The 27,505-nt window shown below is 45.7% G+C and overlaps 1 protein-coding gene across 6 annotated transcripts in view; it reads left to right on the top strand.

The window, feature by feature from the left end:
* LOC101922861 (glycerophosphodiester phosphodiesterase domain-containing protein 5) overlaps positions 1 to 27,505 on the top strand; it is a 208,475-nt gene that overhangs the window by 162,597 nt on the left and 18,373 nt on the right. For all 6 annotated transcript variants that reach the window (XM_055802250.1, XM_027776860.2, XM_027776857.2 and 3 more), the window contains 6 exons: positions 3,593 to 3,686; positions 4,353 to 4,412; positions 7,627 to 7,725; positions 9,928 to 10,021; positions 13,795 to 13,940; positions 24,578 to 24,660. In XM_055802250.1, coding sequence (XP_055658225.1) covers positions 3,593 to 3,686; positions 4,353 to 4,412; positions 7,627 to 7,725; positions 9,928 to 10,021; positions 13,795 to 13,940; positions 24,578 to 24,660 — 576 coding nt within the window. The remainder of the gene's footprint in view (positions 1 to 3,592; positions 3,687 to 4,352; positions 4,413 to 7,626; positions 7,726 to 9,927; positions 10,022 to 13,794; positions 13,941 to 24,577; positions 24,661 to 27,505) is intronic.

Raw genomic sequence — 27,505 nt, 5'->3', positions numbered from 1 at the left:
GTGCACAAGAGCCGTGGAAGAGGCTCTTTGGATGCGAAATAGCAGGGCTACATCTGTTCAAGCATTGCCATTCAGTGCTGAAAATGGGTCAGTGCTTTGTATGTGCTGTAACCCCAGTTAGATCCCTGCTCTATGCTATGACGCCAGAGGTCGAGGAGAACAGCAGGGTTTCTGAAAAACAGCCTGAAATGCTTCAGAAAGACTGGGAGGAAGGATGATAACATGGGGCAGGGTTTTAATCATGGCCGTGCTGATTCCAAACAGAGAGGAAATTTCCAGTGGGTCCATTCAGGCTGATCCTGGCCCTCTTCCCTCCCAGCACAGATGTGTGGGCTCCATTAAACCAGAAGAGGTTTCAGCCAGGCAGGGTGTAATGGAGATGAAAGCATAATTTTGGTCCCAACAGTGCTGTGAGCCTGTTCTGATAAGGTGTAGTGGGGTTCTGGCTCTTAGAAACCCCATCTTTGATGTTCCTCAATGGCTATTACTTCTGGGTCATTTTTGTGGATAAAGTTTCTTTGCTACTTGTTTCTGTGCCTGCCTTTCTGCTCCACTGACTTAATTGCCAGCCATGACCTCTGTCGGACTAGAAGGAGGACTCAGGGGGGGCATATTCCATCTCTGCACAGGGCTTAGCACACCAAGATATTGGCAGGGGCTCCCTGGAGGAACTGGGACAAAGAATTGCTGTCATGTTGGTATGATGCACTGCTGAGCTTGTTCCTGCCCTCCAGAGCTCATCCTTGTAAGCTTTCCTTTCTCGTGCCATGTGCAGGCAACTACATTGAAGTTCTTCAACCTGTCCCACCATGGCAGGGGAAGGAAGGTTGGAGGCATCTGTCAGACCAGCCCCTTAAAGGAGGACTATTGCCAGCAGTAGATCAAGTTGACTGAAGTCTTGAAACTGTAGGACTTGTGCCAGCACTGCACCGCCCTCTGTGAGGAGAAGATTTCCCAACCCAAACCTCCAAGGGCCATTTCCCCTGTGACAGTGTCTGTCACTCTTGAAAAGTTTGATTTCAACATTTTCATAACTGTCTGTTAGACAGCATAGTTGGCAATCAGGTCATCTTACAGCCTCTTCTCTGTAAGACTGAACTAGTCCAACTTCCTCAGGCTTTCCTAGCAAACTGTGTTCCCCGGGTGCCTCATCGTCTTGGTTTGGTAGTTCTCCATTGGACCCTTTCCACATCCTCCTTGAACTAGGAGGCCCAAACCAGGGAGGGCACTGTGGGGCTGGTGCCCCCTCACCAGTGCTCAGCAGAAGGGATAGCAACTTCCCTTGGTCTGCTGGTGACACTTCTCTTAAAGCCACCCAGTGTGTGGTTGGACTTAATCACAGGTGGAGGCACCCTGTTGGCTCATTCAACCTCACATCTTCTATTTCCCCAGGTCCTGCTCGGCAGAGTTATTAGCATGCTAATGTAAAGCTTCATTATTCTAGTTGAAACTGCAGTGTGCTGCAATACCTCTCTTCTGTGTCCTTTAGATTGAAATGGTACTTGAAACCTGGATTCATTAAGATGTTCTTTGTTTCGTAACCCAGATGTGCAGAGCATTGCTAAGTGCGGCTGAGCGGCTGCTAGCAGAGACCAACAGATGAGCATAGCAATGCTGCCTGAGTTCAGGCAGTGGTTTTGGGGTCCAGCAGCGAATGCATCTAGCTGTGTAAAAACAAACTGACTTAATTAGATTGTGGCAGTGGTAGGGTTTACCTACCTGAAGGTGGGGGGTTGGCCTTTAAACTTGTAAAGACTTAGGGGACTACTCTGGGATTGCAGTGGGCTTCAGAAAGACAAGGCAGAATTATAGCTCGGCATGTGTTGCTGCAGGCTTTTAACCTTTTTCAGTGAGGCTGACTATGCAATGAGGTCCTTGTCAGTGAAAGGGCTTTGTGCCTTTTAAATTTAAGTAAATGCTTTCTTTAGTTTACTGCTTCAGGCATTTCACTTTTTGGTGTCTATACTTAATGGCATTATACTTCAGATCTCCGGTGTGTGAGGTTATGTGCTACAACAGAAAGCTCAACATCAGTTAATGAAGGATGTGGGAGATGCTGTAATTTGTGAACCTGGCTGTGTTCCCTCTTGGAGCAGGGCTATAAATGCAAGTCTGTGTAGCAAATTTTTTTGTTCCTTAGTTCTGGAGAAGGCTTATCTGGTTCATAACTACCATGGAAACAGCTTTTTAAAACAGCCATTTGCACATCAGGTGAAGACCTGACTCTGAGGGCCATTTGAAGGGACATCAGAGCAAAAAATTGATTGTATTAAAGATGAGCTAAGGAAGCTCTTGGTGGTGGTATTGAGCAAGGACTTCAGAGAAGCCCTCTTCTCTTTCTTCCCTCTTCTCTACTAACAGCACGTCTGAATCCCTCTGGATCCCTTTTATGTCTGTTTGAATCCCAAAGCAGAACCTGGACATGGGTCATGTGTGTTTGAGCTCAAGGATTTGCTCTCCGGATCTTCTGTGGGAGTTCTATTCCTGCACAGAATAGATGAGGCAGTTGCCAGACCAGAGTTTGTGGCTTAGGAACGATGCTGGATTTGAGTGGTGGGAGGGAGGTTGAATCTTTGACCTGCTTGCATGCAGCATTTCCGTCTGTTGTAACCACAAAAAAGCAACAAAAACCTCAGGTGCTCACCTTGGCCAGTCCGTTGAATGAGCTGGTGGGTAGGGCAGAAGAAGGCTAGTGGGACCATTTGACCTGAGACCCACATTGTCAGCTGTTGGAGAAGCCCAAGGTCTACTGTGTTATGGAATCCCTTCATATCATGAGGTCTGTCTCAACTGAGCCTTCTGGAATATCTGCTCAGGTGTGTCCTGAACCTGGTTGCTCCTCCTCAGCAGGACTTAGGCCTGAGATAGGCAGGTCAGGGTGGGCTCCGTGTGGTCCTTGCATTGAGAGAGAGAACACAGCAGCCCGGCGCTGCTCCAAAGCTTGTGTTTCTGCTGGGTGTGTGTGAGCAGTACTGCTGCGTCATCCACCCTGAAACCTTCTTGTCCTTGCTGTACCAGGGGATTTACATGGAGAGAAAGTTAACCCCAATCCAAGTCAATTTAGTGATGTTTTTTTCTAAGAATCCAGTGGAAAAAGTTTTAATCCAGGTCAGGCTTGAACTCTCCACAGCAACATTAATTTTTCTCCCCTGTCCTTAGTACTAATTAGTTCTATATTGTATTTATTAGTCTACAGGCACATGGGACAGGATTGGATCTATCATTTAGGCAAACATCACCACAAGTGGGGATACTTTTATCTTGTTTCTAGGGTGTGTTTTTTTAAAAAACCTCAAGCACTGATCCTGTATGGTTTTGTTGGTTGTTTGTTTTTTTCTCTCCAGTGTCACATTGTTGCTGTTTGACATAATTGTCCAGTTCCTCTCTGCAGAGTTAATTTCCCATGGGGCATCAAAGCACAAACGTTTTGAGTTTTTATTTCAGAGTGACTTGTGCTTTTTGCTGCCTGTGTCTCATCTGTACAGTAGGAACAGAAAGACAGACCCATTTTCTAAAAAGTTTTGTCTGATCCCAGTGAAGTTGTTACAGTGCTGAATCTCTTCGTAATCTGTACTTCACGCTTGTCTTTCAGGTTTTTATATAACCGAATGGGATATTGGAGTGACTGGTCCATTCCAATACTTGTAACAACTGCTGCTGGCTTTACGTACATTACAGTGTTATTGGTGAGTAGAATAAAATGCCATTTTCTAGAGGTTTGTGTGTTTGTTTTTAAAAGGGCATGAACTTCTCAGTCCACCTATGGCTTGAACAATTTTTTTTCTGGAAGTGATTTCTCTCTCTTTCCTTCCCCTGTGCCTTAAGTTGCCTAAAATAAATAGAAAGTGAAAAATTGCATGGTCTTTGACCTCAGATGATGAAGAGCAAAGACAGAGACTTTGATACCAGTGATGCAGTTGGCCTGAGGAGGAATACAGCTCTTGTTTTGCATAGTTTCCACTTTGGTGTGTCTGCCAGTCGCAAGTGCAAGTTGTTTCCCCCCACCCTGGGGTGCTGGGACCTTCAAGGTGATGTCCATTCCCGTAGCATGCTGGTCCCTGGCCCCATGTAGGCACTGCTTCCTGCAGTCCCAGAAGCTGTGTATCCATGGACCAAAGTCTCAGCTCCCTGCCTCTCAGAGGTCAGTGTCTTTCCCTTCATATCCTTGGCTTTGGAGAAGATCTGTTTGTACAACTGAAATAGGTGGTGTCTGCTGGACCATCTTCCTGCCAGCCCTGTTTTCTGTCCTGGCCTCTTTGGTTATCTTTTTGGATGACGATGATGTTCCTGCGTGTTCAAACACTTAAAGGTTGTGTTGTGCCTATGTCTGACATTTGATTTCTTCCTCCCAGATACTAGCACTATGTCACATAGCTGTGGGACAGCAGATGAATCTGCACTGGCTTCACAAGGTAAATAGCTCTTCTCATCTTGGAAGGGAGCTAAGAAGCAGGCGGTGTATGTGGCACTCACTTTCATGGGCGTTTTGGGAGGAGCATAAATTGTAGATATCTGTGGTGCATGTGTCCTCGGCTCAGAGGACTGAGCAAATTGCACAGCAGGGGCAGCCAAAGCACGGGGACTAAGACCTTGGTGAAATGCTTTGGGGTCCCTGCTGACAGGGGGTCTAGTGCTGGAGACTGAGAAACACCAGGCCATTAGAGAAACCCGACTTCAGTCTCTGCTCAGCACGGTACTCCATTGTGAACCTCTCTGGTGCTCCTTTCTGTGCTGAACCCAGCCCTGGAAGAGGGGCTGAGCAGATACGAAGTTGTTCTGCACATGCTTGGAGGAACTGATGGGAAAAGCCTTGGGAGGAAGATGTAGGTGTTAAAACTGGGAGTGTGCAAAGTGCAGGTTGTGGTTTGCTGGAACCCAAGGAGGTCCTGATTTATACATAAAGCAGTTTGGAAAACATTGCAGTGAAATATAAGTGGAGATGCAGATCTGACGTTTAGAGCAGAGAAGGGGAGAGGAAGGATATGCAGCAAGCTGCCGGAGAAGACAGTGCCAAAGAAAACTGCTTGGCAGGATTCAACTGTAACTGGCAATCTGCTAATAGGTAATTAAGGGACCAGTCCTGAATGTGCTGATACACATCTCCTCCTGAAACTGCAGTTGTACTGCATGTGACAGGGTCTTGAAAGATCAGAGCCTGAACAGATGTACCACCCCCTAGGACAGGGAAAGCACAGACCACCTCACCTTCTCCTTGGGGGCTTTTTTTTTTTTCCCCCTAGAAATGCATAAATTATGCTTCCTTGGAGGAGGGGATGCAATGCAAAGAGGGGGCAGGGACCATCTGACTACTGCTGGAAGACAGTTGATTCTTGAGTCTAACATATGTTTCTTCATCAGGGGAAATGGTATTTTTCAGACATGCTCCAGGTGGCTAGTGGGTTTGGATGAGTAAGTCCAGAAGAGGAATGTGTTGGTGGAAATCAGTTAATTCTTGCTTAGAGAAACTTACCCTTCCTTCCCTTCTTTCAAAAAAGTCCACCTTTCATCACAGCTCAGACGTGTTGCTCTGTCTCGCTTTTTCCTTCCCTGCACCTCCCTCAGCTTTCTAAGGAGGCTGACATAAGAGACTGGAATAAGTTAATATTCTTCTCTGCAACTGTGCTGATTTACCTTCAAATATAGATTAAAGCACATGGGAAGGGCTGGTATGTGCAAACTGCACGATTCCTTCCAATTTTCTCCTGTAATCCTGCAAAAAAGTTGAGGATTGTAAGCCAAGTTGGAGATGCATGGAGGGAGGGTAAGAAGCAATAGATTGGAGCTGATGGGCGGAAGAAGTAACGGAATGGAGATACAGTTGTGTCCTGACACCTCTGTGCCACACAGGGCAGCAACATCAAGGGGAATTAGGGTTGCACTTGAAGAAATGTAGTTGATAAAGTCTTCTGTTGATGCTGAATTTGGAGTTCAGCTTTGGTGGATATAAAGTGGATGAAAAGTAGATTCAGAGTTGTGTGCCGGTGTTACACTCTGGCAGGCGGCCGCAGACCTCTGTCTGGCCGCAGGGTCGGGGAGCAGAATGCCTACTGCATGCAGAGCCCCACCGCAAAGCGCAGTTGTCCACATGCATTGCTTTGTGTTTTATTAGTTCAGAGTCCTTAATCAGGAAACCTCTTGCAATAGTGTGGATTGCCCCTATAGGTCACTGAGGGGTGCCTTTTAAATAGGCAAACGGACCCCGTCCTGCCGTGGATGTGCAGAAATGGGTTGGTTAGATTTAGGAAGTGGTTTGAATGCAGCCTCTTGGCACCAGGATTCTCATCAGCCTGTGACAGCTGGATCTCTTGGCCCCTTCTGCTGTCCCATGTGCTTTGTTCATGTTCCCCAGAAGGTGGAGGCTCAGAGCGAGCCACTGCTGTCCTGTGGAAACCTCTTATGCTCTTGGCAGGTCCATCTGTGGGCATCTAGGAGAGGAACAGCAGGTGCGAACAGAAGCTAAACTAGAAAGAGAAATCCTGTTCTTATGTACAAAAGTAATTTCTGTAAATGCTGGGAATGTGTGGGTTTTTTATTTGTTTGTCTAAGGTATTAGGTAAATCTGAAATTGGGTCTAGAGATGTCGCGTGCATCCTAGATCAACTCATTGCGAAGTTGGCCTTTTCTGCCCCAAGACTCCCACACAGATTTCAGACCTAGATGGTACATGAGACTGAGGCGTAGAGCATCCTCCTCCTCCTTTGAATCTGGCAGGCATATGGAACAGCAAAGACTGATATACTGATATACTGGATTTTAGGTCTTTACAGCTGGAGTTATTTCTAGTAGTCTTTGATGGTTTGAACTTTCTACCTTCAAAATGGAGGTGACGTTTTCTTTTTGACTGCCTCACTCAGGCTTCTGAGTGCTTCCATGTGGAGGGAAAGGGAGGCTAGGGGGGAGGTGGCTGATGAACTGGGTCTTGGTCTGTCATCTCAGTTCAGCCACCATCTCATCCAGAGCCTCTTCTCAAGCTGCATTGTCGTTAGAACAGTTCTGTCAACGTGGCTTGGATGCTGACTGCACAGCTGCTGCCATTTCAGACCCAGGCGAATTGTAATTGAACCATCTCAGGATGATCGCTTAGTGATAAGGATGCACAGCCCTGCTTGCACACGTTCACCCTTTATTGAAGTGCAATGTTCGTTGTTTGTTGGGTGTATTCCAGGCTTATGTCTGAACAGAGGTGTTGGACAGTCAAGGTGAACAAAGCCTGCCAGACATCCCACGTCATGGGCTGTTGCAGCAGGGCCAGGAGAGTCTGGGATCACCTCCTGAAGTTGCATGGCAGAACCCAATCTCTATGGCAGCTGGTATTGATCCAGTGTGTTGGCAGAGAATATGACCTGATCTTTCCATATCATTGTCCGCTGTGTGAAGAAAGTGAGAGATATCCTCCATGAGATGTGCCCTCCTGGGACTGTTCAGGCCAGTGTTATATCTCCAGTGGTGGAAAAGGGGAGGTTGTGCTGGGACAGTACATGAGCCCAGCCTCTTTCCTTGTGGGCCCTAAGGGTAGTTGGCTTAGGCCTTTTATTACATACAAAAGTTTTCTTTTTCTCTTTCCCAACCTGTAAAACTGACACCATGATAGGATCCAGTATGTAAGTACTCTCATATTTGTTGCAGATTGGCCTGATTACGACTTTAATAACTACCGTGGTGACCATGTCATCGATAGCACAGCTTTGGGACGACGAATGGGAGATGGTATTTATTTCACTGCAAGTAAGTTGTCTGCAAGGATGCTTTTCTGGGTGGGGAAAAGGGCCAGTGCAGCTACATGTTGGATTTTGTGACTTTCTGCTGTATAAAACCCTGTCCTGATGTTTGTCACTCCAAATACTGAAATTCTGGCAACAAGAAACTTTACAGCAGAACTCTCACAGAGTCCTCAAGGCTACTGTATTGCTTTGTCTCCATCTCCTGGGCTTTTTCCTTTAAACTCAAAGCAGGGCTTGGCTGCAGAGTTCGATGTGGAAGATACTGAGGCTGGGTGTGACTCATAGTTGTTGGAGGGAGAGGGCAATTCCTCTTCTTGGTTTGGCTAGCGATGCTCTGGACGTTGGTGTCCAGGCCTGGAGCATCATGCTTTTCCAAGTCCCTATGGGAGGAGTACTCTGGGTTTGTTTTTATATTACACATACATTCTTTTTTAGATTTAGATAAATTTAACTTCTGTGCTCTAGTCCTGTTTTAAGGAAGACTTGTGGTATGCTGTGGGGTTATATAAGTACTAGAGGAAAATAGTTGCAAACTGTTAATTTCTTGATAGACCTGCTCTCTGTTTGTTCCCCACCCCTTCCTCAAAAAGGGATAAAAAATACTTTGCCTGTGAAAGGTTTGAGAGGTTTTACTGGTGATCACTGCTGTGTATTTGGGAGTACACAAATACAGGAGGGAAAAAATAGCATTCACACGAATGACTCACATTTCTCAGAAGTGCTTCCTTTTTCTTATTTTTTTTTTTTTTTAAGTTTTAGGCAGGCAATTGGAAAACAGAAGCATGACTCAGAGGGTCCATCTCAAACTTTCCCTCATGGTGGTACATCATGGTGATACACAGTCCAGTGTGTTCATAGAATGACAGAATAGTTTGGGTTGGAAGGGATGTTTAAAGGTCTAGACCAACCTCCCTGCAATGAGCAGAGACACCTTCCACTAAATGAGGTTGCTCACAGCCCTGTCCAACCTGCCCTTGAATGTTTCCAGGAATGGGGCATTGGCCACCTCCCTGGGCAACCTGTGTCAGTGCCTCACCACCCTCATTATAGAAAATGTCTTCCTTGATATCTAGTCTTAAGTCTACGCTGTGTTAGTTCAAAACCATTAGCTCATGTTGTATTGATACAGACACTACTAAAAAGTCAGTCTCCATCTTTCCCACAAGCCCCCTCCAGTTACTGAAAGGCTGCTCTAAGGTCTCCCCGCAGCCTTCTCCTCCCCAGGCTGCACAGCCCCAGCTCTCCCAGCCTGTCCCCACAGCAGAGGGGCTACAGCCCTCTGACCAGCTCCGTGGCCTCCGACGGGCCCGCTCCAACAGGTCCGTGTCCTTCTGATGCTGAGGACCCCCGAGCTGGACGCAGCGCTGTGGGGGGGTCTCAGCAGAAGGGAGCAGAGGGGCAGAGCCCCCTCCCTCGCCCTGCTGGCCACGCTGCTGGGGATGCAGCCCAGGGCACGGGCGGCTTTCTGGGCTGCGAGCGCACATTGCCGGGTCATGTCCAGCTTTTCATCCCCCAGCACCCCCAAGCCCTTCTCCGCAGGGCTGCTCTCCATCCCTGCATCCCCCAGCCTGTATGGATAGCGGGGGTTGCCCTGATTCAGGTAGTGGACCTTGCACTTGGCCTTGTTGAACCTCATGATATTCATTAGGCCCAGTTCTGGAGCTTATCCAGGTCCCTGTGAATGGTGTCCTGTCCCTCATGAGTGTCAGCCACACCACTCTGCTTGGTATCATCTGCAAATTTGCTGAGGGTGCACTCCATCCCACTCTCTGTGTTGCTGGTAAAGATGCTGAACAGTATTGGTCCCAATAGGAATCTCAAGGGACACTACTCTTTACATCTAGACATTGAGCCATTGATCAGCATTCGACTGGACTACAAGAAATTTAATAGTTGGTGGAACCAAGAGCCTTACTTGAATTTGCATGGTGTTTAAGCAGTCCTTTGCTAAATGTTTGTGTTATTGGGTGAGCTCTTCCTCAAGAAGGGGGTTAGACTTTTCCTGGTTTGCCTTCATAGTGGCCTGAGTGCTAAAGGCAATGGTAAGATTTGGAAGAAGAGATAGCCAAAACAGATGCAGGAGCCTGATGCAGGAATGGTGTGAAATCCAACTGGAAACGGAGCTATCTGGTGCCCTGTGGAGCCTGCAAGATCAGTGAATTTGCAAGGTGCTGGGGTGTTTGCAATAATTTTTTCTCTTCTGTAGGCCACAGCCCCCTTCTTGCACATAGGAGCGCTTGCAGCCATCACGGCCCTGTCATGGTTGATAGCTGGGCAGTTTGCACGAACAGAGAAAGCCAGTAAGTACCATGTGTGTCTTTGCATGGTGGTCAGGGGCTGGTGGGTGGCTACTGGGGCACTGGGTCCTCTTGCTGGGAACCAGCTGGAAGGAGGCAGTGCTGGTTCCTTTCCAGGGCTCAGCACCCTCCAGCTCTGCCATGCTGAGGAGGTGGATGCTCTCCTAGAATAACCCAGGTGGAACTGGAGTGGATATATCTGGTCTGGGCATACACCCAGATCCTATGTCTGTCAAGTTGCCATCAGAAGCACACCAGATCTGGAGGTGAAAGGGCTTTTTTTTCAATGATGAAATGAATAAAAGCATCTAGATTTCCATCAGTCTGCATTAGAAAATATAAATACACCCTCTGCAGTGTAACATTCAACGTTCTCATAAGCACCTCTCCCTTTCCCTGGCTCCTTGGCTCTCCTTCACCTGCATTTGTAGCTCTTGAAAGCTACTTGTTGCTTGTGGTACAGTAGGACCCAGAGGGCTCAGTAGAGATCTGGTCCCCTGATTGCTCTGTGCTTCCTTAAATGCATGTTGAGATATGGTCAAAGGCCTAAGGGAGCAGAGCCATAAAGGGCACACTGAACCCAGCTCTTCTTGTTGATAGTCCCATCCACTGAAATAAGGTCTTCTGGGCATCTCCCCTGTCCCACCTCATTGCCAGGGGCTCTCCCAGGCCTGAGCTGTTCCTCCAGGTTTTCTTGTGAAATAATCTGATCCTTCTGTGCCCTCAGAAGTTTTTTTTCTTCAGGGTATCCATGGATATTCTCAGACCTTTGTGCCAGCTCCAGGAAAATTATTTTCATTGGTATTTAACCTGCAGCAAAATACAAGCCCTGGAGGGATTTGGCAGACACTTGCAAAAGACTTCCAAGAAGTGGGAGTTAAGAACGAGGAAATGGTGTCTGAAGATGGAAGGATTTTTGATATCCAGAGACACCTTTCAAGAAAGAATTGCTCTGCCTTAATTCATAAATATGCCAGTAAAGCTGGACCTGGTGGTTCTTAAATATGTCCTCACATGTAATTAGGCTGGCAGTTGAGGGAGGATGTGTAGTTCCACCTAGAGCAGAGGCTGCATGTGCTCCTGAATTCCTCATGCTTTTACTCTGGCAGCTGAGTTCCCTGAAAATGAAAATGGCGCTTTTCTTTTGCTCCCCACCCTCCACCCTTTTTTTAAAATTTGTTTTTAAATAATCCAGGCTGCTGTTTTCCTTTTTTTTTTCTCTTGGGTTGGGGTTTTTGTTATTGTTTGCTTTTAAGGAAGAATGTCCATCTCTTCTGTACCATTGTGTATTACAATTATTTCAGGGTCATTTTACTTGCAAAAGGTATCTTGCCTGGAGGCATTTACAGGCTTTTTGGTGCAGGTATGCTTGATATGGTGGTGTTAAAAATTGAAGAGAAGAACTGAAATCTCTGTGAGAACCTACAGTCACTTGTAATGGGAAAATAGGATTTCACTCACTAATAACGTTTAGGAAATAACTGGTGTAGCTACGCAAGTGTGTTCTTGCCATTTCTTTGAGGCATGTGACAATCTTCAGCAACTGGCTTTTCTGAGCAAATTTATATGTTGGTGGGGTTTTTTTGTTGTTTTATTTGTTTGTGTCCCCCCCTGCTACTTTTTCTGAACCCAAAAAAATAGAAGTTTCTTGAATAGTTAGTGTTTTAAAAGATAGTAGCTGGTTTTTCAAAAGCTTGATTCAGAGGCTAGATAGAAAACATTGGACTCAAAACATCCCTGGAAGTCTTGGGTAGCAAACAGGAGTGTGAGAAGCATGCTCTTCTGGGAACCCAAACTAGGCTGGAGTGATCACTAAGAGCAGGAGGAATGAAGAAGGAAGGCTGCTGCTGGTGGTGGCGTCATGTTGTAGAAAGTAGGAGATTTATCGGTCCTGCTTGCTTGGCTTGGGTGGTCACCAGAAGAGCTTCTTCCACACAGGCATCCAACCTCAAATTGGACAGTGTGTACTTTGTATTTCATTTTGGGGGTTTTGTGCATGGTCTCAGTTGCCACGTATGCATGGCTGGGTGAGAGGTCTTCAGCTCCATTTTGACAGGGTCTGTGACCCATGCGGGGACTTCCTTTCCTTGTGGGTGCAGTCCAATGATCAAAATATTTGAAAGCACAGGCATTTCACGTGGTACTTAACCTTCAGTCTGAATCTGAGCCGTTTAATCTCTAAACTGCAGTACTAGGAAGGAAGGGACCAGATTTTTTGCAAAGCCTGAGACTTTGCTGACTCTTAGGCTGACTTTCAAAGCCTGGTTGGTGTGTGGTGTTCCTGGGGTGAGCAAGAGTTGGGTCAGGATCATGTCCTGTGTCCATCTGGAGATTTTGATGCTGGTAACACGCAACTACAGGGCACTGTACCTTTATGGCACAGGACACAGCATGCGCTCACTTAGCAAGATGCCATTCAGTTCCTTGAGTGCTCTGTGGGTGATTGACATCTCTTCCAAAGAGGAGGAAAAAATTAGCTGGCAAAGTTACTAGTGTTACTTTCTGGCTTGTAGGAACATGTTTGAATGTGGCTATTAGATGCTGGAAGCAAAAAGCAGCTTATTTATGTGTGAAACCAGATCGGTGTGGTCAGGACCAGAGCTGGGCTATTCTGTCTCTTTCCTAAAAAAAAAAAAACCCCAAAAAACAAAAAACAACAAAAAAACCCACCCAAAAGAGCTTCTCCATCTTGCAGCCATTGCAAATATTTGTTTTAAAGGGTTTTTTTGGAAGTTCCCCCTTGAGTCCCAAAGCCTTGATGAGTTTGCAAAATAAATAATAATTTAAAAATAAAAATGTCTTTTGCTTTAGTATGCGTGGTTTCAAGTGACTCCAAATAGCTCAAGGAGTTCAAAGGTGCCTGTTGTTCTTTATAAGCAATCCACATCTGTTGAGTACAAGGGCTGTTTCTGTTGCACTGTCAGCACCTTTGAAAGATTCCCAGAGACTGGAATTTGTGAGAAGTCACTGGCTGTCGGAGGTGGGTGGCTGAGGCATGGTGTGGGAGGCAGGACTGCTCCTCCGGCCCCAGGCGTTGCAGCCGCCTTGCAGCCGGTACCTTCAATACCCTCATTGCTGCATTTGCTGATCCTGTGATAGTTGCTTGCGGGAGACCCTGGGGAGTGCAGCACCACCACGATCCAAGGATTTATTTAAACGTGAGCAACTTAATCAGTAAACTGTTACTGTGAATTAACTCATTTCTGGCTGACACAGTTCTTTAATGCAGAAGCAGTTAAAGTGGCTTTACCCTGGCTGAAATGGGTGGTGGCAGTGAACCACCAATGTAAACACAACTGATGTAAACCCAAGTGATGCTAAATGCAGCAGCATGGTGTCATGACTTATTTGTAGGTATGTTTAATGGTCATCTACTTCTGTTGTTCAGGCAGGGCAAAATCCGGTGCTGCCCTACCCAAAAGGCTGGAAATCAGCAGTGTTTTGGGCTGTGTTGCTGGAACTTTAAGCAATTTGCTTAACTTTGTTTCTTCAATGCAAAATGTGAAAACTTCCTTCAGGACTTGATTACCTCAGAGTGGGTTTTTGATTGTTTTGTTGTTTTGGGTTTTTTTGGGGTGGGAAATTGCGTTTGGTTGTTGTTTTTTTATAGAATATGATCTTCCCTAAACACAGGGTTCTGCTATTGTACAAGAGTCAACAGCTGTAGACTAGTCCCTCCTCTGGAGGAAGTTGAAGGTGTCTTGACTTTGCTGCTGCGGTGTGGGGTGGTCAGGAGCAACATTTTCATCAGCTCTTTCTCTCTCTTTCCATCTCAGCTTCTCAGATGCTGATGTTCACTGCATACCTTGCAGTTGTAGTTGCACTTTACCTCGTCCCCCTCACCATCTCGTCCCCTTGCATAATGGAGAAGAAGGCTCTGGGACCAAAGCCAGCCATTATAGGTCACCGTGGAGCACCGATGGTGAGTAGTTTCATGTTACTAGTACTGTGGTGTCTGACTCTTCTGCCTGTGTAAAGGATGGTACTGGGTTGGATGGTCTCCAGGCTGCTCTCCAGACAATATATATGACAAATACAACATTAAGGCACCTCTTCTGCATAGAATTACTGTGGCGGTAAGTCAGCACATGAACCCAGAGTCAAGTCATGCCCCAGATGTTCTAGATGCCTTACAAACAAAAGAGACAATCCTTGCCTTGCTCAGGACAGTTTGTGCCATTGCGTTTTTCTGCTGCTGATTCTGCTGGGTTTTGCTCTCCAGGCTTGGCTGTTGAGCTGCAGCAGTAGAAGTCTGTGATTTTTTTGTTTTGTTTTTGTTAGAGCTTGAGGCTCAGTCTTTGTGTCCTTTGCAGAACCCCACCAGCAGTGGTTAAACTTGGCTCATAGCAAGATGTGTTGAGTATGTGGCAATCTGCAAAAAACAAAACAAACGGGCTGTGCTGACCCTACATGACTGCACGGTAATCTTGCATTGCAGATCATCATGGGACTGGGTGAGGTGATGAAACGTTCCTGTCATCTGCCTCTGAGTAGACCCTGAAATCATAATCATATAGTCCTTTCTTCTCCAAGGTTTTTGGGCAGGTCCAGGTTAAAGCTGGAGCATGTTGGCTTGGACGCAGCCCTGGGCTTGGGTAGATGTCCTGTGGTCTTTAGTCGTACTGGTCTGAGTCTCTAGTTTGAGTACTTCTGTACCTAGGTCTGTTGAATACCTCCGACTGTCTCTGCTGGTTGACTGACTTCAGACAAGATAGCATACTGTAGCGTAGGCACTGGCCTTTTGAATGCCAATTATTTTATTTTTTTCAAGGCATCTAAGTAACTTTTTATGCTGACATTCAAAGCAGAAAAAATATCTCTGTAGGCTGTCAGAACCTACCTGGCAGGCTTGGAGCATGCTTGAGGTCCTCTTCAAGTTCAAGAGTGCTCACTAGGAGTTTCGTAGGTGATATAAACACCTGAAATGACACAAGTATTTTATTTTAGTTATCTTTGTTTTTAATGATTTCTTTCTATAGGCAATTCCTTGGAATGCCAGCTTATTTTGCATCACACTTTTAACTACATTGCCTCTGTGGGCGGTGGAATGAAGTTCTGGGCATGATAAGTGTTTTTCCCTGTCCCACTGGGATTGTACCATCCATGGAAGCCAGAAGCAGCCAAGTGAGAACCTGGGCTCTGCATGCTTTCCGCATGGCAGGAAATCACAAAACCTGTTAGATTTCCTTCCTGTGGCATTTTCAGGCCTGTGTGCCCCCCATAGCCTTCTAAAGAAACTAAGCAACAGACAAATTCCTTCTATCTTCCAGATAGCTTTGGCAAACCTTATCTGGAGCAAGACTCCCAGCAGAGACTTGGCCCTTTGCTTGGTTTCATGTTCTTCCTGAGAGACAGCAAACACTCCTTGCAGTATCAAATAAAAACATCTGGGAAGATGGTGCTTGCATGTTAGGGTGCAGAGGGCTGCAAAGGCTGATTGAGAGCGGTGGTGGAGGATGCTCAGTGCTGCGTGTGGAGCTGTGGCCCGGGTGGCGTTCAGCGGAGTGCATCCCTCCCCTTCGCTGTTCCCTGATGCCCAGAGCTGGTTGTCTGTTAACAGCAGATGGCTTGCTCTGAAGCCCCCAAGAAGCAAGATCAGAGACTAACAAGCCTTGTTCCAACCTCCAAGCAATAGTGTGCATGTCCCATGATGAGTGGGCAGTAGGTTTATCCAGCAGCTTTGCCGTCGTATGTGCAGTGAGTGTCCTCTGACTGTGCCCTTGAATGGGAAAGTGAAGATGGGATGAAAAAGATGAGGACCAGAGAGGAGGTGGCCAAAACTTCCTTCTATACTTCCATCTATGCCCAGCTTTTCACTATATTGAATGTCACCTTGAGTTTGAAGAGCTCCACCTACAGTGTAAGCCTTTGGGTTGTACGAAATCATATCTGCTTGGAGACTAATGATTTTGAAGCCTTGCCAGAAGGCATTTCTGTTAGTAGGGCCTTGTTTCATAGGGCTGCTTGCTGTGCTTTTGCTGTTGAGACCAACGGTATGTAGATTTTGTTTGGAGAAATGGCCAAGGGGAGTTGGGGAGGAGGAAATAGCCCAGAGAAGAGTCTGGAGACTGGGCTGTGGGATTCAGACATCCTTCCTTGGGCAATGTCAAGATCAAAAGTCTGCAGAGCCTGGGAGTATGGGACCTGAGGTGAAACTTGATCTAGTGGGACTGGAGATGAGAAGAAGCGATGCAATATTTGCCTTCAGATCTCCTGAAGCAAGACAAATGGGATTTCCTGTGCAGATGAAGAGGCTCTCTGATAGAGCCTGATGGCTGAGCGCTTCGCCTGTCTGGCAGGACTAGGTCCGTGATACTGCATTTGCACATCCAGCACTCTTACACTAGAAAGACACAGATATAACTGAGTGCTCTTCTGATAAAAGTCAGCAAAGGAGATCCGTGGGCTGGCTGAAGATGCTTGTTGTCCTGAAATAAAAGATGTGTTGAGGGTATAGCATATGGTAGATGGGGCAAAAGAGGGTGAAATGAAGTTTTCCAGGACAGCTGTAGATGTGTGCACTTCCAGAAGGATACAATACTGAGGGATACTGATCCATCACTGCTCGCAGCCCCATTTTCAGAGAGGGGTAACGATCTTCCTTTGAGCTCCAGGGCCTGCTTTTCTCCATCCATGCACGCACCCTGTCTCTCTTCTCTTGTCCCTTCAGGATTTTTAAGAGGAGTGTTCTTAGCATCTGTGTGAGTGTGACTCAACTGCTGGCCTTGTTCTGTGGAGGAAAAAAGTGAGGACCAGAGGCCATATGGCTCATAATTTGGCTTGAAACACTGGAGAAGGGAAGAAGGCCTTGCATTTTAAGTAGCAAGAAAAAATCAGAAACCGTTTTGTCATCTGTACCTACATGAGGTGTGGCTTTTTGCAGTACAGGAGAGCTACTGGTTTCATACCAGCTGACCATTTGTCTGTAGTGGTGTAATGCTCCTCCAAGCAACATCCCTTTGGTATTGTCCTGTTCCCCCGTGAACTTTAATTCACTGCTAGGAAGGCTCTTCTGCATGACTCCTCCTACCTTCCCTTGCCTAAATGTCATCCAGTTATGCCCACTTTTTGCTGTGCTAGATGTCTGTTCCCATCGGGGTGCTATCTGAAAATCCTTTCCCTTAGCAGGTGTTTAGTTAATCAATCACTTCCTTTTCAAAGGCTCTTTTAAAATTAATTATTCAGTCTCCGGATCTCTTTCTTTTTTTCTGGACCCCCATCAGGATGGCATCAGGGTTGTGGCAGCAATGTGCTGGGAACTGAGGGCTCCAGCCCTCACTTGATTTCTGTTGGTTTGAAAGGGTCTTGTCCTGATGGGTCCAGAAATCATCCAACACCCAAAAACATGACGTGGGGGTTCTCCATAAAGTTTGCATGTTAACATGTTAAACACTTTGGAGCGTTTTATGAGCAGGTGTCTGTTGTCTTTAGTCTTCCATCTTTGTTTATTCTTTTTCCAGAAATCTAGTTGCATTTTGTCTTCACTGTTGATAGGCTTGACTGCCTTCTCCCTGTGGCAGTAAATACGCTGCATATGCTGAGGATAGACAAAGTAATGGTAGAAGGTAAGAGCTGTGACCAAATCTGGGATGGAAATGAGGAACTTCATCCAGTAGGACACCAACTTCAACTGCTGTCTGCGCCTTTAAAGTCTTCTCCCAAATGTCTTTCATTACACGATGCTTCAGGCTGAAGCAGGTTGTCTTTGCTTTTGGGATCTGAAGAAGGTGTTGTCCATACTGTTGAATCCTATTTGGGTTTAGGTTGTTAAGTCATAAATATACATTCCTTAAAAATAAATAGGCTCGTCATGGTGATCTTTGATCATCAAATTTAGTAGATCGCACAAGGGATTAATAATAGCAAGGATTTTTCTGAGCCAGAGCTGTATCTGTCTCCCTGGAAACCTTCATGAAGTCTGGAAACTCACCTCCTGTTCCTGGGACCAAAAAGATGCTGGCTGGCCTAAAAACAATCAGGGTAAACCTGTGGAAACCATCTAAGCATGTTGGGGGAAAGAATAGCTCTTGATTTTAGAGCTGGAGACTACAGATAGCATTGAAATAAACTTTTGCCAAACCACCCATACAGCTGGGTTTTGGCATGTCCTAACGGCACTGAGAAGGGCTGTGCCGCAGCAGCTGTCCGTGTGCCGTGAAGAATACAATGCTCATGCCGTCGAGCTCCTTACTGCACGGCAGGCAATGTCCATCTCCTTGCCAAGCACAGGCACCGTGCAGAGGAACGTTTTTTGGTGGTGCTGACTCGCTGGCTTTGCACAACTCCAGTGTGGAAAAGTACCCATTGCTGGGACAAAGTACCTTAGTGGGCAGCCAGCGTTACGCTGTGCTTAGGGTCTGCCTGTTGGATTATTGCATGGGAATATTTTGCCTTGACAGGGAGTGTGTCGTGCTGTTCCGGGGGAAATTCTAGCAAATCCAACCTTGCACATGTGGGATTGTGTGCTTTTTGGTTTGGTTTTGGTTTGTGGGTTTTTCCCCATGTTTTGGCACCTGAAGGTGAAGCCTCCAACATGTGTGGGCATTCTCATGGAGATGCTGGTTTGTCATCCTGTGGTGCCAGCGATCGATAGAAACAGTAATGAAAACTTCTGGTTGGGATTGTGGCTTATTGGAGAGCTTTCATCTAATGGGGAACTGGTGATTTCTTTCTATTGTTTTAGAGGGTTTGTTTTCCTGTTGGTTTTGAGGACCTTAATTGCATCTTATCTTGGGTACCAAAACTTTACCACCACCTCTTTGGGATGGCTTTGTTTTTTAAGGGCTCTGAAATGCTTTGGTTTGTGCTGCTGAAATCCGGAAGCATTTTTTGTTTTGCTGTACATCTTACACATGCCCACCTGTTAAAAATAAGGTCATTTAACCTGTCTGCTGGTCTGATTGATAGTAAAAATCAATCACAATTAGCATCTTCTGTCAGACCTGGAGAAAGGCTTGTGTTCATTGAAATAAATCTACATAAGGTTAGGTAGTGTTTCATTAAATCAAGCTTCAGCTTTCTTTGTGTGCAGTACAATAATAAATGAGTCTCATCTCCTGTATCTAGTTATTAAATCCCTGATGGCTATTTATCAGTTTATCCTGTTGTCCAAGGCAATACTTTGAATTTTTTTTCTTTGTTTTGCACTCTTTCACTTCCATTCAGTCTAATTGAGCTATTTCTAGGAATGTTAGGTATGGATGCTCTCTAAAATGCCTTGAATTCCTGGGGATAAAACCACATTTTATGTTTTAAACAGTATTGTTATTGCCTGATAGTGACCTGGCACAATGGACACTAATCCTGAAATCCAATATGTACTGGCAGATCCCATACTAAGCCCCACACAAGGAACTTCCAAAGGGTGTCTTTTTGCAGGAAGGAAAACTTAGTTTTTCAGGTATTGCCCTAATCATGCCATGTGCTTTTTAGTCCAGTTATTGGCTCACATGCAGATTGATGCTGGAAAGGAGAGATAAGGGAGGAAAAATAAATTAAAAAATGTTAAAATGATGCTGATATCTCCAAAAGGATGAGAAAACATTCTTAAACTTGTTTATGAAGCAAAAATCAAATCTGTTTGTGCAGCTCAGTGCACAGTGCCAGAGGTGTGCAGTGGCTGCAGTTAGTTCGGGCCAAATTCAGTTCTTCTGTGCAAGCTTCTTCATTAGCCTCCCCAACGTGCAAATAATGCACTGATTTTTTTTTTTATTTTATTTATTTATTTTAGCTCTGGCAAGGTGGCTAGTTAGGGGGAAAATACAATGTAGTGATGTCCAACTGTAGCAAGGCTGTGCTGCTCTAACTCACTTTCCTAATCTTCGTTAAGGAAGGTCCAAAGCTCTTGACTCCATTTGAAAGCATTTGCAATTGACTTCTAAGCACAAAAATAGTCAACATGAGTTCATTCATGGGGAATTTTCTAGAAATTTCTTGCTGTGTGTCTGTAGTAGCAGGAAGAAATGAATAGCGGCCGGGTTTCTGCAAGGCTGTGCCTGTCAAACAAGTGCGAAGTGAGGGAACAGCTTCTAGGAACCCTGCACAGGGTCTGTCTGGCTTTCAGGGGATGTTGGCGTGGGTTACATAGGGCAGCGGCTTTGGAGTGAAACCATTGCTTTGTGTCCCAGGGTGTCTTTTGCTTCGGCACTGGTTTCTTAAGAAATCGGTTATGTCCAGTTGCACTGCGTTCCCGGAAACCAGGATTTAGGGTTCAGCTATAACATGCCTGAATGTGTTGTACCAAGGAAGAACCCCATAAAAGAAACCGGACGGAGACAGAAATACAAGCAGATAGATTATGCATTTATTTTAGTTATTGAGGTTTTGCTGTAAAACCTTTTAGAAAAGATTTAGCACTAATCTCAGCTAGGAATTCCTGTACCAGCAACTGTCCCACTTGGACGCATCTCTGTTCTAAACATGCTGAATTTGGGGCTTTGGCTCCCTGTTTCATGGAGGGAAACAGAGACAGGCTGGGATGATGGAAAAACCTGTAACTCGGATTCTCCTTTTTCACAAAATCCTCATATTGCAGGCGATATGAACTCCTGGTACAGAGCAATCCTGCCCCCAAAGCAGTGCCAGGGGAACCTCTGGGAATAGACAGCATCTGATTTTTAGGGGGCAGGATTAAATTTGCTTTCCTGGCTTTCTGGTTGACCTTCATTGGGTTATGTCATTGGTGTGAATGGCTTTGTTCAGTCTCCTCAAGGCTAGAGGTTTAGAAACCTGGGAAGACAGCTTTCTGCATCAGTGGTAGACTCATTTGGAGATGCAATTATCTATATCAGGGTGATTGGTTCTGGCTAGGTTAGCAGTTTACCCACCACATGCCCACACGAAGATGATGTCTTTGTCTGCAAGGCTTATAATCTACTTTTTTAAAAGCTTCTGACATACAGGGAATCAGACTGGCAATTAATAGCATTGTGGTGCTACAGAGACTACCCAGCAGGTGCCATCGTGGGGCATGGTGTTACAGAGCTACAGGACTTCTGCTGATGTCCGTGCTATATGCTGCTTCAGAGCAGCCAGAGGTGTTCATCCCTCTGTGCTGCCCTTCAAGGGGATGCTCTTCACTTCTAGTGGTGGTGTGATGAAGGTGACGTTACAGCTCCTGACCATCCGATTACACACTTAGACCTTAAGTGACAGCCTGCTCTTAGAACAGTTTCAAATGCTGTTTCCTCTGCACAGCTGCAAAACCGTGTTTTCAACATAGATCTGGCCAGAGTTTTCTAAGTTTATTTAACTTGTGTTTGGGGTCAAGTTCCTGGGGAAGGAATGGATGTGCCTTGTATCTCAGCAGCCACATGCAGCCCTGCTGGGGTGCAGTTAAGTTTTGCTCTTCTTGAAGAGTAAAGCTTGGTCTGCAAGCTCTGTAGTGACTAGAGATGAGGCAGGAGTGGGATATTTCACTCCAAGGGCTGAGATCGTATCTCCATGGGCTTAAGCTCAGTGGCAAATGTCTGAGTGCTGAGGATGGGACAGTCATCGTGCCCAAGTTTTAAAACTGAATGAAAATCTTGGGGTTTAGCTTGCTGCATCATCTATTACAGCACTGCCACTAAGATGCATGAACATGACTGCTATCTTCACATGGCCAGATTTGTCCAGCCTGGCAAAGAGAAATCCCGTCCCCAAAAAGCTGTTTTTCTGTTTGGCTTTCATCTGTCGCTTCCACGTGCAGTCTCAGCTCTGTCTAAATTTACTTTTCCCCAGTCCAGGTGATGGAGACCCTTGTGTGTTGACTTGCCACCTCAGATCTATTTGGCTCAGTTTCCTTCGAGTGCCTCCAGCAGTGGAGGCTGGGGCTCCCCGGTCATTGAGCCTAAAGGTTCCCCTGCATCTCAGACCAGCGCTGTCTCAGAAGGGATGGTGTTCAAGCAAGGCTTGACCCTGGTCCTGCAGAAAATGAAATACACTGAAAAGATGCAAGAAGTGTTTTTAATCTTATCAAACAGCAGATCTTGTGCTCTCTCTACGTTAGGATTCTGCTGTTGAGCCAGAGTTTGGTATACAAGTAAGATGTGAAAAAAAACTTGGTCATGCTGGTCCACCTGTGCAGAGGTGGAATACTGTTGTAGCCACGCTTGTGGCTACATGAGCTTCAGTTCATGCAATGTGAGCTCTTCACTGCATAGGTAGGTAGTTGCAATTTGAGTTAAGATGGACAACAAATATTGCAATACACCCATATCAATTAGTTCCAATGGCTCACCTCTCACGGTGTCTGTTATGGATCACGGGTTCTCCTGCTTGTCTCAGCTACGTTGGGCACCAGTTGTTGTAGTCGGAGGCCAACTCAGTCAGCCTCACACGGGGCACCCATTGCTGCAGCACAAACAAGCTAGCAGGCTGCAGCAAGGCTTTTACCATCGGTCAGATTCTACTGTCCTGCTGTTTGTCCTTCCTCCAGAGGTCAGAACTCACCGCTGTGAGTAACAGCCGTGTCATCCTAGCCGTGCCGTCGGTTTTTACACTGATTGCTTAATGGAGGTAGGCCAGCATGCCCTTTCAGCCTCCCTTAGCCTGAGAGATGATTTACAACACGGTACGCTTTTCTTTTCTGTTCCTTGTAGTCCACCTCCTTGGTGAGACTGCTTTATAGGGGTGTGAGTTCAGCTGCTGCATGACGTGGTGGCACTCTTGAGCTGGGACTTGTGCTGCATCTACCCAGCAACCCTCCCTGACAGGCTGGGGGTCTTGGATTATTGCCCTTTGGTTCCTCTAGGTCAGCTGTCTCTTGTTTGGAGACTACTCGCTTTATTTCCTTGGGATTGCTGCAGTCTCCAAAAGCAAATATTGAGCATTACCCCGTAGAGAGCAATCACCTTGCAGTGTGATCCTGAGGAAACCTGAGCTGCTCGGGAGGGGGAAACCCGAGGTGCTGAGAGTAACCCAAGGAGATGGAGCAAATCCGGGTGGGTTCTTCAGCTCTTTGTGGCTGCTGCTCCCTGCTGACAGCTCTGGGTGTTGCGTGTATATTGCAAAAAGTTCTTTCAGCCCGACCTTGCGTGACCCAGTGCTGAGCTGTGCAAGAGGGTGCGAGGGCAGCATTGCCTCGGTCCTCACCTAGACAACTCAGGCTTTGATTGGGAGCTTTTTTTGGAAGATAATGTGCCTCTGTGTTGCCCTCGTTGAACAAACATGAAAATGAACTGGTATTGATATGTGGCTTCAGCCAGAGGAATTCACTGGAGAGATACTGAAGCTGTGTGAAGGCTGTTGCTGACATTTGGTCTGATTATTTTACCCCAAAGCTTTGCTGACCTGAGCGTGTAAAGCAATCTGCTGCAAGAAAACAAATGATTCTTAGAAGCACCTTGAACCATCCAGCAGGTTTTGGTATTTGTTGTGCATCTTGCTTGCAGGGTGCATTTAGGCCTTTGTTCTTAATTATTCTTCTTTCCAGCCCCTGAGTAATTCTTGAAAATCACAGTTTGTGAACGCTCATTGTGTCTTGATGGAAAGTTACTGGTCCTAGTGGTGGCAGAGATGAGTGGAGTAGCAGGATGTTACAGGTACTCTAAACCTGAAAGCAAAAGTGGAAAGAAGAAAATGTTTTTTAAAACCAGCTTTTTTTTTGTATGTGCTCAGGTTTCAGTGCAGAAAACCTGCCAGTTTGTCTCTCCGTAGTTGTGCAATTTTTTTTTGTTTCTGGTCTGCCTGTTTGTTTATGGACATTTTGGGGCTAGCTGGACTGTACTGCTTTTCCAGAAAAGCGAAGTATTTGTCTTCACACCGTATTGTATTTAAACAGACCCAAATTCTTTCACCATCTGTTGCATTCAACAGGAAGGAATTTGAAATAAAAATTGAGTCCTTGTCTGTGACAGCCATAGGGATAAATTTTCTAGGCTTAAGGCTATGTTTAAAATTGTTGTTAAAGCTAACTGGAACGCTTGTTATTAGAGAAATAATCTGATCGTTAGACTGAATAAAAGATGACTTTATTGAATAAATAGATGTGGAAATAAAATGTGTGCTACAGACTCTGTGGTGTAGTTGTTGTCCATGGTATGGGTAATACCCTGGTTTATGGACTTTCTTCTTACTATAATGGCATTGTAATCACTGTTTGCATGGAAAAGTAGGAGAATTAAGAACTGGTAAGATGTTTTAGATAGCTCTAGATATAACATGTGGATAGAAAGTTGGTATCACATTACCCATCATTTTCTGGGGATCTCCAGCAAGCCACTGTTTGCGGGACCATGCTGGCGAGCAAATCTCTTGTACACTGATTTTGCAGCAGACCTTGAGCTAGCTGGGTTTCTGGTATTGCAGGCTGTGGTAACTCTGCATGGAACTCTTTGTGTGAGAAAGACCATCAGTGGAGTCAAATGTATTGATCGTTTTCAGATTTCAGTAAGACGCAATTTTGCCTGGGAGGTGCTGGTACTCCAGCGTAACTGGTCGCTATGTAATCTGCAAAACAAGGTTGTTTTGGCTCCCTAATATCTATAAACCTTCATTCCAGCGTCCTCGCTGACAGTGATTCATCAGCTTTCCACTTACTACTAATACTCATTGGTCTTTTTTCTCACTCACCCATAGCTGGCACCAGAAAACACTCTGATGTCCTTTCAGAAGGCAGTGGAGCAGAAGATATATGGAGTCCAAGCTGATGTTGTACTGAGGTAAGCCAGTGTGCTGGTTGGTCTGAGGCTCTCTGGTCTGGGCCGTCCACAATACTGGTGACTCTTCCCTACCTGGCATGGGTCCGGCTGTCACTGCTTTTTCCCTGTTGAAAAGGGCTCTTGTGGTCAATCTATCTGCTAACTCCTAGCTGCCTCCATTTGGAATGCACAGATACTACCAGTTGTTCCACTGAGATAATGACTGATTAAAGGTAAAGTTGTCCAGATGGGGGAACCTGGATCTCTTTGTCATGAAACTAATCTTCGTTTGCAGGAAGACTAATTTATCCTAGAACTGTCTTTATGGCAGTGAAATGCAGAACCTGGTTTCTAGCCTGGCTTGAAATCGGCTGGCCTTGGGAAGAGACATGGCGGCTTAAATGCTTATGGTTGGACTTGATGATTTTAAAGGTCTTTTCCAACCTTAATGATTCTGTGAATCTAAATGGAATTTTTGCTGGGATGCCCCCGGCGCAGAGTGCAGAGATCCCAAACTGACTTCACTGCACTGCAAGTCTTCAGGAGGGTTTTTACCAGCCTTGCAAAACTGTCACAAGAACTCAGCAGCCCAGGAAGTAAGCCCTTTCTCCTCCTCCCCTCCCTCCCATGTCACTAATGCTGGGGGAAGAAGGGGCACAGCGATACTGTTGACTGTCAAAAAGTCCTTCCTTGCAGGCAAATAAATGTTAGGCTGAGTTGACAAGGCCAATTTAGAGGTGGTATAGAGAGGGTTATTTCAGGAACTGTGCTTTTTTGCAGGAGTATGATAATTTTTGAACATTCTTGTTCGTTTTCTGAACTTCTTTCGCATGAGTTATATAGATGTGCAAGAGGGCAGAAGTGGCACAAAGGGAGTAGTAATGCTTTATCTTGGTGATCCCTCAGTTTGTTATAAATACAGGAAAGACTCACGGCTGATGTTTTATTTTTCCCCAGCCTCTTTGGAGGTTGGTGTTGATGGAAAGATATTTTTGCCTGGTGGAAGATGGACTTCTGAAGTGTAATTGCTAGGGTCCATTTTTTATCTTGTATAATTGTTTGAGAGTAAATGATATAAAATCTAAAGGAATTTCTTCCCACTAGGGAGTGGAGGGTCATTGTGGAAGGATGAAGTATGAGCTGGGATGTGATACAATTCTTGTTCTTTCCAAAACTAGTTAGTTAACTGTTTTGTGAAGGGAAAACGACTGTCCAGGCTCACAGATGAGTGCTTGGATCATGTCACTGAACTGGTTGCTTCCCTTAGCACTGGCCAAGGAGAAAGGTGGACTTTTGGGAGGAGGAGAGCTGGAGAAACTCCGAGAGCTTTCGACGTTGCCACTCATCAGCTGTCCCAGAGGAGCACTCCAAGCATCCATAGCTTAAACAATGATCTTGATGGCTCAGTTATCTGAGACCCTCTCTAGGAGACCCAAGTGTCTTTACAAAAGGAAGACTCTACTGACCTTCAGACAAAAAAGTGAGCTATCAGTACAGCTGACAGCAACTTTCGGAAGGGTTTGTGGCACAACACCCATTGCTGTCCTTACCCCTTTGAAAGATGCTCTTTGTGCCTGTGGCTGATGGGTCCGCTCCACCTGGGATGTTTCCATGTTCTTCTAGGTACATATCAGCTGTGGGTGGGCTGCTTGGGCATAGGTTCAGACCCATTGCATCCTGCTCCCTGCCCATTACACACCCCAAACTGGTTACCTCGGTTATAAAACCAGCGCTGGTTATACCAGCTTTACTTCAAGCAGCAAGGGCACAGTATCACTGCATGCCCCTCTCTCATCTTCTACTTCCTCCCACATCTCTTCTTCTAAAGCTCTGATTTCTGTCTCTGAATTAATTTTTCAAACCTGTGCCTGCTAGTACATTGTGGTTAGCTTTGGGTGGTGCTGAGTGACTCTGTAAGGGGGAGGATTAGAAAGGAGGGAACAAATGGTATGTGCCCCATAGGATTTCTGCACTGTGGTTAAGGCTTAGCAGTATCTGATGATACTCTGCTGAGATGTTAAGACCTGAGCTCCTATCTCCCGTAAACACTCCACAGTCTTAATTGTGCAGTTGCTTAGCATCTTTTCTTTTTTTTAAACTGTATTTATTAAAACCCCTTCTGATTGCTGCAGCAGAGCATGGTATTGCTGTGTCAGCGTGTTGCTTTGGACTGGGGGGGAACTAGTTGGCAGTGCAGGCTAGAAATAGCAAATAAAGGTGCCAGTGACCTTTGTGATAAGGGACTTCTGTAAGCAATAGTAAAGCTGAGGCAACATTTGCTCCATCATCTAAAACTGGGTTTTGTTTTCCCTCTAGCTGTGGGGGTGAGTGTTCTGGGTTGTCTCCTGATTCAAATGGGGCTTGTATTTTAATCCCGTCCCATTTCCAGATCTTACCCCAGTCTCCTTTTATGAAGATGGGCTCCCTGCTTTGGAAAAGGTCATTGTAATCAGGCTGGCTGCCCTGGGTTTATCTTGGTTTATTAGTGCAGACAACTGTCCCCCTGCCCTTGATAGAAACCAGCACTGCCCTGCACAGTTACCACTGACCCAGTCACAGAAAATTGGGTGGAAGACAGTTTAAAGAGCTTTTTAGGTTTCCCATTACCATTGTTCTGTAATACCTGGGTGGCTTAAAAACCACAGGGCATGCATTTGGCTATTCAGTTTCATCTGAGCGGTGGGTTTTCTTTAGGATGCGTGACCTTAACTCATGTGAGCATGGCTGTTTCCTGAAACCAATTTTCAATTGGAAAAATCAATTTCAGAGAAATTTTGGTAGCTTGGAAGCCTTGCATCTTGCTGAAAGGCCATGAATGTTAAGTTCCCATGTAGTCTGGGAGCCTTTGAAAAATCTTACTCGTTAT

This window comes from Falco peregrinus, chromosome 4 (assembly GCF_023634155.1).
Source record: "Falco peregrinus isolate bFalPer1 chromosome 4, bFalPer1.pri, whole genome shotgun sequence".
In the NCBI taxonomy this organism is placed as follows: domain Eukaryota; kingdom Metazoa; phylum Chordata; class Aves; order Falconiformes; family Falconidae; genus Falco; species Falco peregrinus.
The sequence above is the reverse complement of the archived record's forward strand: the minus strand, read 5'-3'. Positions and strand labels throughout refer to the sequence as shown.